Below are 20,578 nucleotides of genomic sequence, written 5' to 3' on the forward strand. Positions count from 1 at the left end.
CAAAGCATGTCCACAGTACACAGCCTGCAAGTATGCTGAAGTTATTTTGTTAAAGATGATTAGCATAATTTACTAGTCATTATTTGTAAACGTTACCTAGCCACAGCTAACCCTGAAAGAATGGAACGATAATTATTCCACAATATTAGCATATTCTTTTATTCTGGGTTCAACATTTAAGGTAAAGAATGCTACAATGCAAAAAAAGCTAGATTTGGAGTCAAGACATAGATTACAATCCTGGCTGTACCCTTTATTACCCTGTATGACCTTAGACAAGTCACTTAACATCTCTGGGCCTCAGTTTCCTTATCTGTAAAATGAAAAGGTTTGGACTAGATGACCTCTGGAGTCCCTTCCAGTTTTACATCTATGACCTTATAATTATAGTCACACTTGATATAGAAAATACAAACATGCCAAGATATAAGCATATTATGAAGAGTTGAAAGAGGAATAGGGTTGGCCATTGGGAAGGTCCAAGAGGGTCCATGAACTCTGACAGGGAAAAAATTGCATCTTAACTTCTAATTGAAATTTAGTATTTCCTTCAGTTACGAAAATAACCAAAAAACAAAAGTATTAGTAGTAACTGTGTTGTACCAAGAGAAATAAAATATTCTTACAACACACTACATTTGCTACAAATGGCTCAAAAGGTTTATATTCATCTGTACTTCAAAATTACTGTAGTTAAGACCTACCCCTAGAATGTATGTCTTCTGTATTTCAATGCAACTGGTTTCTTGTGTAAACCATCAATTTGATTTTAAGCATTTAGAAAACAATCTGAGAAGGGGTTCATAGGCTTCAGTAGAATATCAAAGGGGTCCATGACAAAAAAAAGTTAAGAAACTTCTGCTCTAAAGCAAAGACAGGCAAACTACAGGCAAATTAAGAACATTTGAATAAGGTTCTATTGGATTTATATAAACAAATACACACACCGGTTTTGTTTTGTTTTGTTTTTTGGAGGGCAATTGGGGTTAAGCGACTTGCCCAAGGTCACCCGACTAATAAGTATTAAGCATTTGAGGCCACATTTGAACTCAGGTCCTCCTGACTCCAGGGCCAGTGCTCTATTGGCTACACCACCTAGCCACCCCCCCCCACACACACACACCATTCTTAACTCACAGGGCCATACAAAATTTAGTCAGTAGGTTGTAGCTTGCAGACCCCTGTTCCAAAAGATTCAGGGCCTCATGCTCTTTTTAAAATCTCTAAGCAGAGACAACTTGGTGGCCCAATGAACAGAGCTCTGGGAAGACCTGAATTCAAATCCAGCCTCTGACACTACCTGTGTCTCTTCTCTGGTAAGTCACTTAACTTCTACCTCGGTTACCTCAAATGTAAAATTGGAGCACCTAACTCCCAGAGTTGTTCTAGGAATCAAATGACATATTTGTAAAGTGCTTATTAGTACAGTACCAGGCACACAGTAGAAGTTTAACAGATGCTTATTTCATTCTCTTTCTCTTCTTTTGATGGATTAAAGACAACAGTTAGGGGAACTGGGTTCCATAGTCAAGAAAAAGAGAGTGAAAACAGAAAAAAAGTTAACAGGGTGGCTAGATGGCACAGTGAATAGAGCACTAGCCCTGGAGTCAGGAGGACCTGAGTTCAAATCCAGCCCCAGACACTTAACACTTACTAGCTGTGTGACCTTGGGCAAGTCACTTAACCCCAACTGCCCTTCCTTCCCCCCTCCAAAAAGCAAGAATAATAATAATAATAATAATAATAAGTTGTTAGCTTTCAATTCCATAGCTCTCCCTACTAACAACAATAGCTGATATTTATACCTGGTACTTTAAGGGTTGCAGAGACTTAACATAAACTATCTCATTTGAGCCTCTCAATAAGCCTCTAACTTAGGGAATTAAGGCATCACTGTCTCCATTTTACAGAGGAGAAAACTTAGATTCAGAAAGGTTAAATAAAGAGTTTGTGGTTACAGGATTTAAAAAAAAAAACAATTATTTTCCCCCAAATTGTATTTATATGTATATATGTACATATATATTTATATATTGTATTATATGTGTATAAATATAATACACAAATACATGTAAAAACAATTTTTAATATTTTTTTTTAAGTTCTGAGTTCTAAATTCTATCCCTCCCTCTTCCCTGAAAGGGTAAGCAATCTGATATAGGTTGCAATCATGTAAAACATTTCCCTATTAGTCATTTTGTGCAAGAAGATTCAAACAAAAGAAAGAAAAATAGTATGCTTCAGTCTGTATTCAGACCACATCAGTTATTTCTCTAGAGCCGGAAAGCATTTTTCATCAGGAGTCCTTTGGGATTCTCTTGGATCATTGTATTGCTGAGAATAGTTAAGTCATTCATAGTTGTTTATCAGATGATATTGCTATTCTGCTGGTTACGTACGGTTCCCCTGGTTCTGCTCACTTTGTATCAGTTCATATACATCTTCCTAGGTTTTTCCAAAATCATCCTGCTTGTCATTTCTTATAACACAATAATATTCCATTATAATCATATACCACAACTTGTTCAGCCATTCCTCAATTTATGGGTATCCCCTCCATTTCCAATTCTTATATACCACAAAAAAACTGCTATAAACATTTTTATACAAATTTTGTTTTTTTTCCCTTTTTAAAAATCTCTTTGGGATTCAGACCTTGAAGGGAGGGGGGGGAGAGAGAGAGAGAGAGAGAGAGAGAGAGAGAGAGTCAGAGTCACTGGGGGATTGGGAGGTATAACTTTATCCATTCAATAAGCATTTAATAACTTACTATGTGTCAGGAGTTGGTCCATGAGCTCAAAGTCCCAAAGATGAGGCTACAAAGAACAGAGCAGGGAGGACAGTGGCAGTATGCCCCTAAAGGCAAACATCAAACATATAATATGTTTTAAGGCTTAAGAAAGCAGTACTTCATACACCAGAGGTATAAAATGAGACAAAAGGTTTGGGGGTGTGAACAATGCAGGAATTTGTTTTTTGACTATGCTTATTTATTACAAAAATTTTGTTTAGTTTTTTTAATGAAGAGGTGGGAAAAAATAAAATAATTTTCTGTAATTGAAAAAATTAAATTAAAAAATATTTCCCTTGAATCCAAAGTGTTTTGCACACCACAGTTGATCTGGACAGTAGTTCCATGAGGTAGGTAGCACAAGTGTCATTACCTACATTTTACAGATGAGGAAAGAGGTGAAGTGATTTGCCATAGTTACAGCTTATACGTGGAAAGAGAATTTGAATCTGGGCTTTTTTTGACTCTAAACCCAGAGTTCTCTGTCCATTATACCACACTGCCTCTCAAATTCTGGAACTGTTCAATAGTGTAATCCAACTGTTGTTGAGCTGTTTTTCAGTCCTGTCTGATTCTTCATGACCCCATTTGGGGTTTTCTAGGCAAAAACAAAAGAGTGGGTTGCCATTTCCTTCTCCAGCTCATTTTACAGACAAGGATACTGAAGCAAAAGGGGTTAAGAGACTTGTCCAGGGTCAGTTGGTAAACTTCTTGAGGTCACATTTGAACTCATGAAGATGAGTCTTCCTGACTCCAAGGCAAGCACTCTATCCACTGTAAAGCCAAACTGCTTAATTCACTAATTCCAGCTAATTGTCATTCAAATATACCAGACAGCATGTTAACTAGGGAGAACAGTAATCTTTTGACCATCTAAATGCCATTTTGGTTTCAAATTAACCTTCTGTAACAGAATGCTTGCATAAAGAGTTAAGAATTAAAAGCATGTGCCTTCAATACAGAGGAGCACAAGATGAAATTCAAAAAGTAGAAGTATAAAACAGCAGAACCCCATGCTCTAGATGGCCACAGTGAATCAGACTAAGCTATTTTCACTGTCTGAGTTGAGAAATTACACAGAAATTCAAGGTGTTATTAAAAGTGAATGCCAACTAGCAAATCCGAGTTTAATAATGTTTTTAATCAAATGCTTTATTAACTTCTAGTTTGCATCATTCATTTCTGCAAGATTTTGAGTTGCAAATTTTCTCCCCGTTTTTCCCCTACACAACACCCCAAAATAGCGATCCCACTGGATATCCCCTCCTCCAATATGATCTCTCCCATATCTTCTCCCATACCCCCTCCGACTTTCCAGTAGGGCATGGTGGATCTCTATGCCCCAGTGCCTGTATGTATTATTTTCCAGTTACATGTAAAATAATAGTAATAATAGTATACACAACACACACATATTTTAAACATTTGATTTTAAAACTTTGAATTCCAGATTCATTCCCTTCCTCTCTTGTCACCCACCCTTACTGGGAAGATAAGCAATTCAGTATATGTTATACATGTGTAGCTATGTAAAACATTTCATAGTGGATATATTGTAAAAGACTGACTATATTTCCCTCCCTCCTATCCCACCTCCCACTTGTTCTATTCTCTACTTTGATCCTGTCCCTTTTCAAAAGTGGGTGCTTCCAACTTCCCTCCCCCCCAGCCTGCGCTCCCTTTCATCATCCCCCCTCTCATCCCCTTCCCCCCTACTCTCCTGTAGGGTGACATACCCTATTTAGTGTGCATGTCATTCTCTCCCTAAGCCAAATTCAATGAGAATAAGGTTAACCCATTCCCTTTTGCCTTCTTGTTCTTCCCCTCCAATGTAACCATTTTCCCTTGCCTCTTCTATATAAGATAGTTTACCCCATTCTGTCTCTCCCCATCTCCTCTCATTATATTCCTCTCACCTCTTAATTTCACCTTTTAAGTATCATCCCTTCCTATTCAATTGGTCCTGTGCCCTCTATGTATACCTGTACACATACATACACACATTCACATATATATTCATATGCCCATATACCCTCCTGTATAGACATATATGTATATATGTGTCTATACATACACACACATATACATTTCTATTCCCTTCAACTTTTTTTTTTCATACTGAGAAAAGTTTGATAAGTTACAATTATTATTTTTCCATGTAGGAATGTAAATAGTTCAACTTTGATAAGTTCCTTATGATTTCTTTTCCCTGTTTACTTTCTCATGCTTCTTGTTTCTTGCATCTGAATGTTAAATTTTCTATTCAACTATTGTTTTTTCATCAAGAATGCTTGAAAGTACTCTATTCTACTGAATGACCATATTTTCCCCTAAAACATGATACTCAGTATTGCTGGGTAGGTGATTCTTGGCTTTAATCCCAGCTCCTTTGACCTCCAGAATATCATATCCCAAGCCCTTCGATCCCTCAGTGTAGAAGCTGCCAGATTCTGTGTTATCCTGATTGTGTTTCCACAATATTCAAATTGTTTCTTCTTGGCTGCCTGCAATATTTTCTCCTTGATCTGGGAATTCCGGAACCAGGCTATAAGATTCCTAGGAGTTTTCTTTTTGGGATCTTTTTCAGGAGGTGATCAGTGGATTCTTTCAACCTCTAATTTGCCCTCTGGTTCTAAAACATCAGGGCAATTTTCCTCGAGAATTTCTTGAAGGATGATTTCTAGGTTCTTTTTTTGATCATGGCTTTCAGGTAGTCTAACAATTATCCCTCCTGGATTGATTTTCCAGGTCAGTAGTTTTCCCAATGAGGTATTTCACATTGTCTTCTATTTTTTCATTTGTTTGGATCTGTTTAATGGTATCTTGATTTCTCATAAAGTCACTAGCTTTCATTTGTTCCAATCTAATTGTGAAGGAATGATTCTCTTCAGTGAGCTTTTGGGATTCTTTTTCCATCTGGCAAATTAGGCTTTTTAAGGCATTCTTCTCCTCATTGGCTTTTTGAGCCTCTTTTGCCATTTGAGTTAGTCTATTTTTTAAGGTGTTATTTTCTTCAGTCAGGTTGTTGACTCTCATTTCATAATTGTCTTGCATCATTCTCATTTCTCTTCCCAATTTTTCCTCCACTTTTCTTATTTGGTTTTCAAAATCCTTTTTAAGCTTCTCTATGGCCTGTAACCAGATTGTATTTTTCTTGGAAGCTTTTGCTGCAGGAGTTCTGACTTTGTTGTCTTCCTCCTGTTCCATGCTTTGATCCTTTTTGTCCCCAAAATAGGAGTGTAAAGTTGGGTTGCTTTGCTTCCCTCATTTGCTCATATTGCCACTCAATTGCTTGACTTTTGGGCTTTTTGCCACAGTAAGACTCTGTTACCAGACGGGAGCTTCATCCCAATCGCAGGGTTTTCTCAGCTGCAGAAGGTATTAGTTGGGTTCCCTCTCTGAAGTCTCCACATGCTCTGGCAAGCCGGTCGCACACCCCAGGACCTCCACCCTAGACAGCAATCAAGATCCAAGCAGGTTAAAGCAAGAGCAATTACCCCTCAGACTGGTCACTTGGTCCCCTTACAATATGCAGGCCAAGAGCTGAAGCAGCCCTGTGGCAGCCGCTGCAAGGCCACTGCGCCTCAGCTGCTTCTTGCCCCAGGGGCAAAGGCCAACCACACTCCTCAACTACTGGATCCCAAAGTCCACACTGCACTGATCTCTCACTCTGTCCTTAGCATCTATGTGTTGATAATTCTGGAAACCGCCACAACTGCTGGTGATCTGAAGTCCCTCCAGCCGGGGCTGGTCAGGCCCGCCCTGAGGCTAAAACCTCTGGCTCCCACAGGGCTAGCTAGGCTTCCAGAGCCCTGTGCTGGCCACTTCCTGCCGGCCTGCTGGGCTGTCCTCAGTGGGAGGTTAGCTTCTCTGTCATTTTGTGGGTTCTGTAGCCCCAAAGTTTCTTCAGAGTCACCTTTTACATGAATTGGAGGAGGTGGAAGCCAGAGCCCCATCAAAGTCCTGTTTCTACTCCACCATTTTGACTCCGCCCCCCACATAGGTTAATAATTTTTAAAGAACTTATTATATATTAATCTCCATGACTCTGGCATAGGAAACAAACCTAACTTCACTTTCCAAGATTCTGTTCATGATATCCTTATACTATAAATATTATCACTCATTTCTTAAAAACCCTAACTTAAACTCTAGCTATCTCCCTATATCTTTCCTCTTTTTTACAGTTAAATTCCTAGAAGTTTAGCCTCTACTCCCCACACCTCTCAGATCTTTGCAATTTGACTTGCCTCATCATCCATCTGAAACTACTCTCTCCAAAGTTATCAATGATTTCTTAATTGCCAGATCAGATGGCCTTTTCTCAATCCTCTTCTTTCTTGGCCTCTCTGCAACATCTGAAACTGCTGATCATCCTCCTCTTCTCTGGGTTTTCCTTTCTGCCTGACTGCTACATTCTCAGTCACCCTTTGTTGGATCTTCATCTATAATAATAATATTAATAATAACAGCTAGCATTTACATTGCAATTTCAGTTGTGCAAAGTGCTTTATATATATTATCTCATTTGATCTACAGCTCAGTCCTAGGCCCCATTCTCTTCCCACTCTCTGGAAGGTTTCATCAGCTCCCATGGGCTTAATTACCTTCTTTAAGCAGATTACCTCCAGACCTAGATATCTAGCCAGTTTTTTTCCAAGCTCCAGGTCCACATTACCAATTGCCTTTTAGACAAAATGGATGTACTAGAGAGATTTCAAATTCAATATGGTCAAACCAGAGATCATCATCTTACTCCCAAGATGAAATTCCCTCTGTTGAGGACATCATCATAATTCTAGTCACCCAAGCTCCTTTCATATCTTCCTCCTCTTCCCACTATCCCTCAGAATATATATAGCTAATCAACCATCAAGTCTTGCTGAAGATCTCCTGACAAAGAGAAGATGAATTCAATATTGCAAACGAGCTATAAAATTTTAGTTGATGTTTAAATTTGTTTTGCTTGACTTATGCATATATTAAAATGGGTTTTTTCCCTTTTTAAATTGAAAATGAAATCATTTTTTAAAGTCTTGTTCACATGGTAGAAAAAACATTTCTCAAATTTGTCCCCTTCCCTCTACTCACAGAGCCATCATTCTGGTTTAAGCCTTCATTATCTCTCACCTAGACTACCATAATAGCCTCCTACTTTGTTCCTCTAATAATACTGCTTATTCCAATCTACTCTCTATATCTCTCCCACAATGATTTTCCTAATCCTGGTCTAACCATTCAATCAGTGGCTCCCTATTGCACCTAGAGTCAAATAGTCAAATACAAATTCCTCTATCGGGCATTTGAGAACCTTTACAACCAGCCCTAAGCTCCCTTTCCAGTCTTATTATCTATTACCTTTATATACTCTACCATATAATCAAACTGCACTTCCCACACAACACTCTCATCTCTCATCCTTTTGCCTTTGCACCAGCTACTCTTTAGGGTTGGAATGTACTTTCCATACCTCCACCAAAAAAGAAGCCCTATCTTCCTTTAAAACCAAATGCAAATGAGTTTACTTCAAAACTTAGTGCAAAGCTTCTTCCCCATAAAGCATTTCCTGCTTCCTGAAATCTCTTTCTTTATTACATATTTTGTCTTAACATATATAGGTACTGTCTCCCATGACAGTAAATCCAAGTTCCTTGGGGGCAGGGCAGAAGACCATTATCTCTGTACGGACATTATTACTCAGAATATAATAATGGAGTCTATAACATTAATGTAAATGGATTCTAAATATCACTGCAGTATTTAAACAAAGCCTCCAGGAACACAGGGTACACACCACCCCTTTTCACTCTAGTTTGTTAGCTTTTCCTGATTACCACACTTTGTGGTCAGCTACCTCAATCCTCCCTAGATACTATGAACTCTCATACCAACTATCATGACCCCTGCTGTACCAATCCCCAGAGGCACAACACTCCCAATGTATCTCTTCTCTTCTCCTAGGTTAAATAGCACAGGTGAAGGAAAACACAGAATTTTCCCTAAGAGACAAATGGTAAAAGCATAAGGACAGCCAATTTTCAAAGCAACCCAAGTTATCAACAATGGTAACAATAGCTAACACATACCACTTGGCATGTGCCAGGGCCTGTGGTAAGTGCTTTACAATCATTATCTCTTTTGATCCTCCTAAGAGGTTGGCACTATTATTACAGATGGAGATCCCATTTTACAGATGAGGAAACTGAAGAAGACAGAAGTGACTTACCCAGGGTCTACTATATAGCTAGTGTCAGAAACCAAATTTGAACTCAGGCCTTCCTGATTCCAAGTTCAGTGCTCTATGCACTAAAACACCTAGCTGTCACATGAAAAAAGCTCCAAATCATTAATATGTAGACAAGTGAAAATTAAAGCAATTCTGGGAATCTACCTTAAATCCATCAGACTGACAAAATGATGAAAAAGGAAAATGACAAATGTTGCAAAGGGCTTACAGGAAACAAGCACATTGATGCACTCTTGGAAAGGGTATGAATTGGCCCATATATTCTGCAAAATTATTTGGAACCATGAATAAAAATGCACTAAACCCTTTGACCCAACACAAAACTATTTATAGCTTCTCTTTTTTTAATTTTTTTTTTGCTTATTGGAAGGGGGAATGCTGGGCAATTGGGGCTGTGACTTTCCCAAGGTCAAAAGGCTAGTAAGTGTTAAGTGTCTGAGGCTGGATTTGAACTCGTCCTGCTGACTCCAGGGCTGACACTCTATTCACTGCATCACCTAGTGGCCCCTAGCTTCTCCTTTTGAAATAGCAGAAAACCAGAAACAAAGAGTGCATACGCTGATTGGGAAAGAGCTGAACAATTTGTACACATAAATGTAAAAGAATTATTACAGTTCCACAAATAATGATGGGATGGACAGTTTCAGAGAAACCTAGGAAGACTTATATAAAGTGATAAAGTATAGTGAACAGAATGAGAACAATTTATACTTGACTTTCCAGAGAGATGATAGAATAAAGAAGCAAAAAATGCCAGACATTTTTGGACGTGATTAATGTGGGGATGTGTTTTGCTTGATTAATGCCATTTACAGTAATAGGGTTTTGGTTTTCTTTCATTTTTTTTCTTTAATGAAGAGAGAAAATGGGAGTTAAAGGGGAGGATTAGGTTCCTGCCTCTCCCCAAATGAGAAGGGAACAAAGGAAAATGGAAGGTCAGAAGTAACAATGTCTGGCACATAATAGGCATTTAATAAATGCTCTCTGCCTTAATTTGGCAAAGAAGCAGGCCAGCTTTGAAAATTACATATTGAATTTATTATAGACTTAAAAAGAAAAGCAAGTGCTACCTAACAGATTTACAGTTTCATGCACAATCTTCTTCTGTCCATGTATATGGAAATGATCGTTTCATTTGGTGTTTAAAGCAACTATAGGATTGCATTCCAACCATAAGTTTAACTTCAAAATTGAAAAAAAAAAAAAAACAGAACCATATAAGAATGGCCCATTACAATTTCATCCTGGCCAACTCTAGGTAAGCCTTTACCATTAGTTAACAATATTTTTATTCATCTCTCATTCATTTCCTAAGAAGATACACTGGTCTCCGTTGCTTTAAAAAAGAAAAAGAAAAAAGAAACTCATTTCAGACTACAGCCCCCTTTTTCTAAAGTTCAATTTTCCTCAATCCTTTCAAGGGAAAATTTCTATTACAGGTATTTTACAACTAAATTTCATATCTGTTACCTCCTAGTACTATCAGAAATAAAAATGTTCGGGGGCAGCTAGGTGGTGCAGTGAGGAAAGCGCTGGTCCCAGAGTCAGGAGGTCCCGAGTTCAATTCCAGCCTCAGACACTTAACACCCACACAAAAAAACTAGCCGTGTAACCTTGGGCAAGTTACTTAACCCCAATTGTCCTCCAAAAAAGCAAAATAAAAAAATAAAATAAATAAAAATAAAAATGCTCTTTTCAAAGCCTTTCTTATCAAATGCAATGATTCGTTTATCTTTTCTCAGGACGAGTTCTTCTTGGCTTCCATGCTCCATTTGATACAGTTAATCAGTCCCCTTTTTCAATAAGATTTTCTTCTAGTCTTCCCTAATACATCCTGCTTTTCCAGATGTCTCTTTAATCACCACTGTTGTGTCTCTCATTTTTGCCAGGGATTCATTCTCCTCTTTCTTCCCAGCTATGAATGTTCTCTAAAGTGCAGACCTTGAACTCCTTCCTTTTCTTCTTTACATTATGTCCCCTGAAAAGCTCATCCAATCTTTTCTATGATAAATGACTTCCAAATCTTTAATACCACACCTAATTAATAAAATCTAGTCTGTACCTTCAAATAATAATAATGATATATTTCTACTGCCTACAGTTTCCTAAAACTAAGTCCCCCTCTTTTTATTCCTCCATGTATATCAATTTGATTCAAATTCAATAGACATTTATATTAAGAATTTATTCTGTATAAAACATCATACTGGTTGCTGGGAGAGATGAAAAGTTTAAATAAAGACATGCATCTCATCCTTCATGGAGTTTACAGTCTAGATGAGAGATAAGACAAAAACATGGATACATACCACAAAATATCATATAGGACAAGCATGCCTGAAACTGTTTAAACTAAAGTACTTTTTGAGGTACAATGGGAAGATAATTACTAAAAGGAAGAGATCATGACCTTCTGAGTTGGGCTTTAAAGGATAGCTAGGAATTAAGTAGACCAGATCTATTAAGCCTCAGGGGAACATGTGGAAAAGGGACCACTGATCAAAGATCACTTCCTTTAAGAAAAATCAAAAGGAAAATTCCCCAGTAAGTACACTGGCTCCAGTGTCGGGATGACCTGGGGATCAAATCCGGGCACAGATACTTAGCACTACACCCAGAAATAACTGGCCGTGTAACCTTGAGCAAGTTACTTAACCCCGAGTGCTTTAAAAGAAAAAAAATTTATTATAAAAAACAAACAAACCAAAAAAACCTCCTAGATACGTCTTAACCAAAACCAGAGGTCCCTACCATCAAAGGAAAAATACAGTAAGCATCCAGAAAGAAACAGTGCAAGTATCCAAAAATCAGATTGTCAGGATCACATTAAGACCTGGCCACCTTCTACTAAAAAGGAAAGCTCTTGAAATACAGTATTTCAAAAGGCAAAAGATATAGAGGCTTATAACCAAGAATAACTTACTGAGTATAAAATACTATATAAAATCTGAGTATATTCTAATGGGGAAAACAATACCTCTTAATGGTACAAACACCTTTCAATTAATTCTGATGAAAAGCCCACTGCTGAGTGGCAACTATGAGAAGCAAACACAAGAGTCAAGAGAAACCTAGAAAGATAACTTTATTTGAGCAAGGAACAGTCTCTATGATGATGTTGTGCTAATATTCTAAGAAGGGGAAAATAAATATGTAACCTTTATAATCCTAAAATCTTCAAAGGGTATTGAGGGAATTAACAAAGAAAAACAGGCCTTAGAGATGGATTGCTTCTGTTCTGAGGTTATTATAGGAGAAGAAAGAGAAGGCAGGATAAAACGAATTGTAGATTAGGGCAGAAAGAAGAAAGCATAGAAGTAGGGAAGTTTTGAAAGTAATGTGTGGAATATACTTTTTTTTTTTTAACAAAAGCAAGCACATGAAATGTAGATTCAGTTTCAAGCAATTCTATTTTTATGTTCTGTATATAAGGAAATGCTCTTTGGAAGATATTTTTAAGTTCAGAATTTTTTAAAAATTTAAAAATGTTCAGGCAAAAGGAACAGCAGGAGCACAAGATAAGTACAGGAGCAGAGAAAAGCTGTTTGGTTGGAACCCAGAGTATTTGGAAAAAAACAAAATGAGAAAAGGCAAAGTAGCAGCAGACAATCAAGTGCCTTGAATGCCAGGGTAAGAAATTTGAACCTTACTTGCCAGGCAATAAGGAGCAACTGAAGATCACTTTAGAGAGAGATGACATGTCTAGATCAAAACACAAGGAAAATTAATCCAATGAAGCTGTTGTGCTAGGAACTGGGGATGCAAGTATGAAAATGAAAAAGCCCTTGCCTTCAAGGAACTTGCATTCTAAAGGAGGAAACAACATGTACATAAACAGTACAGGATAATTTGGGGGAGGAATACATTATTGGAAAAGCTTCCTGTAGAAGAAATTCCTGATCATTGAGCTGAGTCCTGAAGGAAATGACAGAGTCTAATAAATGTCACATAGGAAGAAAAATAAGAAAGCCAAGTTGGCTGAACCAAAGAATACATCAAGGGAAGTAATATGTAATAAAGGTAGGCTGCGGCCAGGCAGCAAAAGGCTTTAAATAATAAACAGAGAAGGAGTCACCAGAGGAAGGTTCTTAACATTCTTTGCATCACAGACCCCTCTGGAAGTCTGATGAAACCTATGAACCCCTGCTCTGAATGTTTTTAAATGAATAAAATGACATACCTAAGATTATAAAAGAAATCAATTATAGTGAAATACAATTATCACTCCCAAATGAAAACTCTCAAGAACATCAATGCCCAAACCCAAAGCTTCCCGGTCAAAGGAAAAAATGTCAGAAAAAAAGAATTCAAGTACCAAGGAGTCGCAGTCAGGATCATACATGAATTAGCAGTCACCACTTCAAAGGAATGGAGAAGTTGGAATATGATATTGCAGAAGGTAAAAGATAGAGGCCTACAGCCAAGATTAACTTACCTAGCAAAACAAAGTATAATCCTACAGGGGAAAAAATGGACCTTTAATGAAATGGAGAACTTCCAAGTATTCCTGATAAAAACACCAGAGTTGCATGGACACTTCCTTGTTCAAACACAGGAATCAAGAGAAACATAAAAATATACAATCATAAGGAGTAAGCAAGAATACACTATTTACATTCAAATATAGGATGATATATGTGTCCCCTCTCAACTCTACCATCAACTGGGGACATAGAGAAAGTCTAATTATACAAGGTCTGGGAGTATTTCTATTATACCTTGATGATCTTAAGAGAAAAATGGAAAGAGAAGGGAAGAGGACTACTCTAGAATTGAAGGGAAAGGAAGGTTAGTGAAAATTATTCCATATAAGCAGGATAAAGTAAACATCCATACAAATAAGGAAGAAGGGGGTAAAGGGAAATGGCTGACACTTGGACCTCACTCTCATTTGAAATGGTCAAAGAAAGGAAAACACACAGACACACACACACATTCTCCAAGGGAAAAAAAGAGGAAAAAGATGGGAGAAAGGGGTAGATTAAGGGATAGATTAGTCCCAAGCAAAACACACTCTTAACTAAGGTCATACAAAAATATTTGTAGCTCTTCTTATGGCAAAGGATAGGAATCTGAGAAGGGTATCCATAAATTGGGGAATAGATGAATAACATATGGTATATGTGATGGAATGCTATTGTGCTATAAGAAATGATGAGGGGAATGGTTTCAGAGACCCCTGGTAAGACTTGGATGAACTGATGCAGAACCAGAAAAACAACTTATACAAAGACAACAAAATGGTAAAGACAAACAACTTCAAAAGAATCAGGGACTCTGATCATTGTTATGATCAACAACAATTCCAAAGGACTAATGATCTCCTAATAGAAGTGAAGAACTTAGGAGTGCAAACTGAGACTTTTTTTTTAATATGGCCAATGTAAAATATTTATTTTGCTTAACTATATATGTTTGCATCAGAAGTTTTGGGATTTTCATTGTCAAAGAAGGAGAAAGGGTTAGGACAAGAGGAAGAGGTGGATTTTTGCTGACTGAAAAAATAAAACAATTTTTAAAAAAGATATAAACAGGTCAAAGGATATAATCAGGCAGTTTTCAGATGAAATCAAGACAATTTATAGTCACGTGAAAAAATGCTCTAAATCATCACTGATTTGAGAAACGCAAATTAAAACAACCTTGAGATATCATTTTATAGCTATCAGACTGGCTAACATGATTGAAAGGAAAAGCAATAAATGTTGGCGGGGATGTTGAGAAATTGAGACACTAGTTCATTATTGGTGGAATTGTGAACTGAGCCAACCATTTTGGAGAACAATTTGGAATTATGCCCAAAGAGTTATTAAACTGCCTATACCCTTCAACTCAGCAATACCATTACTAGGTTTATTTCCAAAGATGATTAGGGAAAAAGGAAAAAAAATCTGTATGTTTTGAAATGTTTATAGCAGCTGTCTTTGTGGTGACAAAGAACTGGAAATTGCAAGGATATCCATCAATTGTGGAATGGCTGAATAAGTTGTGGTATGTGATTGTGGTGAAATACTACTGTACTATGAGAAATGATAAGCTCGTTGGTGTTAGAAGAATATGTATAAACTTGCACAAAATAAAGAAGAGCGAAATGAACGCTGTATAGAGAAATATTGTTTTAAGAACAACTTTCAGTGACTAAGTCACTTTGACTATTATAAATACCCAAATTAACTAAAAAGGACATATGAAGACATTATCTGCATCCATAAAAAGAAATGACAAATAAAAATATGTATAGAATGAGATATGTGTATATACACACATGTACACACACACACACACACACACACACAACACTGAGTTGTACCTAATGGTCATCATGGGGGGAGAGAAGAAAAAAATGTGCATATTAAATATTTAAAAGGAATAGTAAGTCATACATAATAGAGTTGTAGTTTCACGTGTAATCATCTTTTTTATTACACTAAGTTATGGAAATGCTTGTTTTATTTCATAGGTTAAAAATAAATATATGACATATTATCCGAAAGAAAATTTAAGTTCATAGATTCCAGGTTAAAAACCTAGAGTTTATGAGTAGGGGAGTAATATAGTTAAATTGGCACATCAGAAAAATATGAGGACAGAATGGTGGGAAGAGAGACCTGAATCAGAAAGACCAATTAGGAGACTATTACAACAATCCAGGCAAAACATAAACTGTGGTGGTACATGTAAGTGGGGACAGACTGTGAATCCTCTGAAATTGGTTATCTCAAAATCTAAGGAATCTGTTTGGAGATGAAAAGTGATGATTCTGTAAGAATAAAAATAGTGATCTCAAACATAGGAAACTAGGTGAATAGTAATTGTCAGTTAAAAAGTGGGCAGTTAATGGGAAAAACAGATTTAGGAAGAAAGATAACACGCTTCTGTTTTAGACAGGTTGAGTCTGATATGTCAGGTAAGACATTCAAGTCTCCTTGGATGTCAGGGGAGTAATGGAATTCTAGGTCTGAAGCTCAGAAGGCCTATCAGGACTGGAGATACAGTTTTGGAAGTCATCTGCATAGAGAGGGTATTTAAACACTGCCTTTGAAGAAACATGATCTGGATTTCAGCAGAGCAGTCTGTGATTGGAGAATGAAATTTTCTTAGAAACTTGGATGTATGACTTCATATTTGTAATGAGTTTTTTATATTTCTTGCCTTCTCAATGAGTAGATAAAGGGAGAGGGGGAGAGAATTTGGAACTGAAAAAAAAATACAACTTTAAAAAAACAATCTTGGACATAGTGAAACTACAAGAAGTCTAAGTCATGACTATAACAGGCTGAAGTCGGGTTGAGATCACTGGAATCAAAACATGTTGTGGTCATGTTGTTAGAGAAGTCTTCAATATAAACTGTGAAATGCCTGAGGGTGACAGCAAGAAATTGGGATAGGTATTAAAGACACTGAGAAAGTCATCTGGAAACTGCTTGTCAACAACACGGATGGGAAGAAGGTAACTCAAGACAGATTGTATGGACCTGAAAAGAGCAGTCATGAAAGCATGGAAGTAGAACAATTTGGAAGTAGCAGTGGAAGAAGGAAAGATCTGAAATACATCAACTCTACCTCCTATCTTTATGAATCCAAGCAACAGGAAAGTCTCTAGTAGAATGTGTTAATTATGTTCTCAGGAAAGAAGGTTTCACCTTCCTGCCCTCTAAGTCAGTCAATAAGCATTTATTAAGCACCTACTATGTTTCAGGCACTGAAGAGCTGGGGATGCAAAGGGCAAAAGATAGTCCCTGTTCTCAAAAAGATCACAGTCTAATGGAGGAGACAAGTAAACAACTATGTACCAACAAGCTATCTACAGTATAAACTGGAAATCGTCAACAGAGGGAAGGCGCTACAGTTAAAGGGGAGCAAACCTTTCTACCAAAGGTTTTCAGAACCCAGCCCTTGAAATCTACCACAGGGGTTAAAATGTTCTAAATCTCTCTATACATAAAAGATTTTTGTCCTGTTCCTTCCAAAATAAAGCCTCTTCTCTATTCACTCAAACATTCCATGTTCATCTTTTTCTTCAAGCCTTTGCTCCCCTCCCCATGATCTCTACACCCTTCCCCCCCCACAGCCTTTCCCATTTCTGTCTATTCTAATTGTACAACCTAAGTACTACCTCCCATAAGAAGCCTTCCTTCATTTACTTTCCTCTTCTCTGAATTTGGACAGCACTTGGTTTGTCCCTTAAAGAGCATAATTCTATAGTTATATTGGTGGGTATGTTATATTTGATAAGTATCACTTGTTCCATCTCCCCTGTTAATGGTCTTTTTGAGGCTCAGGACCAGTTTATATTTCTTCTCTAATCCACAGTTTGGCACTGGGCATATCCCTGTACTCAAATGCCAACAGATTACTTCAAAATCGGTAATATTTTACTCTCATTCTTCCATCATTTCTCACTTTTCAAAGAAAAGCAAACTCAAGAAAATTCTCCCCTAAGAAAAGCAATCTAAATAATCCTCCATATTCCACCTGATCTAAAGGAGTAAAGGACAGGCCCAAGAACACTCCTTCCCTCTGAAAAAAAAAATTTAAATATCTGTCTGTTCCCTGACAGGAAGAGATCTAAAAAATACAGGTCTATTTGTCCCTTCCCTTCCCTCCCCAACACTCACACCTAACATACACTGGATACAAAGTAGTCATTTAATATTTACTGAATGTTTCCCTAATCTCCTCTACAATTCTTTAACATTCCTAAATAAGCACCAGGACCCAACATTCCTAACTGAGCATGGCATCCTAAAGAGATACTTTATATGAAGAAGAAAGGAATATGCATTCCTACGATTCTGGGGGGGGGGGGGGAGGAGGAAGGGAGGAGAGAAGCAGAGAAGGCTAAGGAGAGAAAAGAACCACAGATTTGGAGCTAGAAAGGACCTTAGTGAACATATGGTCCAATTCCTTCAATATAGCTCAACCAATACCTACTATATGTAGGGCACTATGCTATGTGCTAGAGATAAAAAGACAGGAACAAACCAGCCCCTGACCTCAAAGGGGAATAAGGCTACGTGGCTGGTCCAAGGTCACACAGGTAATAAGGACAGGCCAGCACTTTAACTCGGGTCCTTCTAACATTCTTTGCAATGTATCAACATCTTGGATGAAACAGGGAGACCAGAGGGGACATGGTGGGGAGAAAAAGAAAGGAAGGGAAATAAGTGGGAAAAGAAGGAAAGCCACAGAGGAGAAAAATACACAAGAGAGGAGAAAAGAAAGGAAAGACAAGAAAAGGGAGGAGTGAGAAAAGAGGTGAATGAAGGGACGGGAAAGAGGGAAAAAAAGAAAGAGGGGAAGGGGAGGAAAGGAGAAGGAAAAGGGAACAGGAGAAAGAGAAAAGAGGGAAGGAGAGGGAAGAAAAGAGAAAGGGGGAAGGACAGAGGGAGAAGGGAGAGAGAAGGAAGGGAAAGGAAGAATGGGACGAGGAAGGGGGGAAGGGTAGAGGAAAGGAGAAAAAGGAGGTAGAGAAAGGGGGGGAGAAAGAGGAAAGGAGGAGGGCGAAAGAACAGGAAAGAGAAGGGGAGAAGGGGGAGGGGGAAGGGGAAGGGAGTCCAGAGCGTGGCCGGGGAAGGTCTGCGGGCATCCTGGCACGGGGGAGGAGAGGCTGGGGAGCGGGGGGCACGTCTCGTCCGTGCTAGGACACCCCCGATCAGGGCCACGCGGAGGAGGCCTCCCCTCCCCTCTCCCCGCTGTCCTCCTCTAGCCTCCCGCCATCCCGGCCGGGGACGCGTTACCTGCATGGAGTCGGCGCTGACGATCTCACCGCCGAGCCGCTGGCCCAGCTGCAGCGCCAGCTTGGACTTGCCCGTGCCCGTGGCCCCGAGAATCACCACGAGCGGCAGGGAACCCCGCAGGGCCCGAGTCGTGGGCCCGGCCCGCGCCGCGTTAGCGGCCGCCATGAGCGCGGCCGCCATCCACACCGGAACCACCTCTGCGGCCGCTGGGGGGAGAGTACACGCCGGAAGCATCGCGAGAGCACGCCCATGGAGCGCGCACGGGTCTACATCCCGCCCCGCCTGCTGTAAGCCATCCCCTTGGTAACCGCGGCCCGGGAGCGGGGGAGGAAACCGGACCTAGGAAGCCCAGGCCTGGGGCGGAGCCAAGGCGACCCAGATTGTGCGAGGCAGGTGGAGAAGAAAAAGAAAGGGAGGAGGAGCTGCAGGAGGGGCAGGTAAAAGTAAAGAGAGGACCCACAGAATCTCAGCAAGTCAGAGCTGGGAGGGCCGCTACAGATGCTCCAGTGGGGAAGGGAAGGAAACAAGCGTTTATTAAGCGCCTACTGCGTGCCAGGCACTGTGCTAAGCCCTTGACAATCATCATCTCGTTTGATTCTGGCAACGACCGGGGGGGGGGGGGGGGGGGGGGGGAGGCGGCCCCCCCCCCCCCTCTTTAAATTATCCCCATTTCACAGGTGAGAAAACTGAGGCAAACAGGTGAGGGAATGTCTAGGAACATCTAGGAAATGTCTGAGGCCGGATTTGAGCTCAGTTCTTCTAGACTTCAGGCTCCTATCCACTGTTCCTTCTGGTCTTCTCCCACTTGGGAGATGAGGAGAGGGATTTTTTAATGATCTCCAGCTATAAGTGACGGACCCACCAATCTCTACCCAAATCTTCTGACATCCTCCTTAAGGCTTTCTCCCCTGTAGATCTGCTGCCTCGGAGAAATTAAGCAATATTGCCAAAGGTCAATAAGGTCTGAGTTCGTTGACCTTAGACAAGTCTGTCTTTGGGCCTCACTTTCCTCATCTGTGAAGTGGGGATGATGACCCAGGTTCCACTAACAAAATACAGCATCGTAGTAAAGTGCTGTATCAAAGGAGGGAATATTTGTACATCACTTTTTACTGTGCCTGGCACACAGTAGGCTCTTAATAAATGCTTGTTTCCTTCCTGTACCCTGTAGAATCACCAGGCACCACACTAGAAACAAGAGGGCATTGTCATTATCACTTAATTTCTGATGAGGAAAAAAACTTCTTCAGGACCAAAGCCGTCCAGCAGATTGTCTCTATAAGTAGGTCTTCACAGCAGATACTGTAACATTCACAGGATACAGATACACATCTGGAAAAAACCTCAGAGGCCATCTAATCTAACCTCCTTGTCTTCTAGATGAGGAAACTGAGGCCCAGAGACCCTCAGTCACTTTTAACCTGCCTTCTGGAGACTTCTACCATCAACCAGGCTTCCAGTAGACCCCTACCCACCCCCACAACTGTCCTCTGTACTATGTTGGCTCACACAAGGGACCAGAGAAAATAGCATTCACCAATAGCAGTATCAGATCATTCAGCAATGATGGCTCCATCCTAAGGAGGAAGGAGATGAGTGCCACAGAAAAATGGTGTCTGGTTAGCCTGGCTTACCTCTGATGTAACCAAAAGGAAATGTAGGATCTTGGAACTTGAGTGGACTACCTGACCCAATATCCTTATTTTACAGATAAGGAAACTGAGAGCCAAGGAGGAGAAAGGATTTGCCCTAGGTCAAGCAACCAAGTAGTGGCAGAACCTCATTTACCTATGAAAAAAT

At 39.4% G+C, this 20,578-nt stretch overlaps 1 protein-coding gene across 9 annotated transcripts in view; it reads right to left on the minus strand.

The window, feature by feature from the left end:
• TRIT1 (tRNA isopentenyltransferase 1) overlaps positions 1-19,005 on the minus strand; it is a 92,839-nt gene extending 73,834 nt beyond the window's left edge. For 3 of the 9 annotated variants that reach the window (XM_069068020.1, XM_069068017.1, XM_069068021.1), the window contains exon 1: positions 18,779-19,003. In XM_069068020.1, the coding sequence (XP_068924121.1) occupies positions 18,779-18,958 (180 nt within the window). In that variant the 5' untranslated portion in view covers positions 18,959-19,003. Of the gene's footprint in view, positions 1-2,770; positions 2,857-18,778 lie in introns of those variants that run through there. The other 6 variants (XM_069068018.1, XM_069068022.1, XM_069068019.1 and 3 more) reach the window with 5 other exon arrangements.
• Positions 19,006-20,578: the final 1,573 nt, after the last annotated feature.

The sequence above is a fragment of the Petaurus breviceps genome, unplaced genomic scaffold (genome assembly GCF_028583685.1).
Source record: "Petaurus breviceps papuanus isolate PSGF00001 unplaced genomic scaffold, PetGlider_PUasm1.0 90760, whole genome shotgun sequence".
Classification (NCBI taxonomy): domain Eukaryota; kingdom Metazoa; phylum Chordata; class Mammalia; order Diprotodontia; family Petauridae; genus Petaurus; species Petaurus breviceps.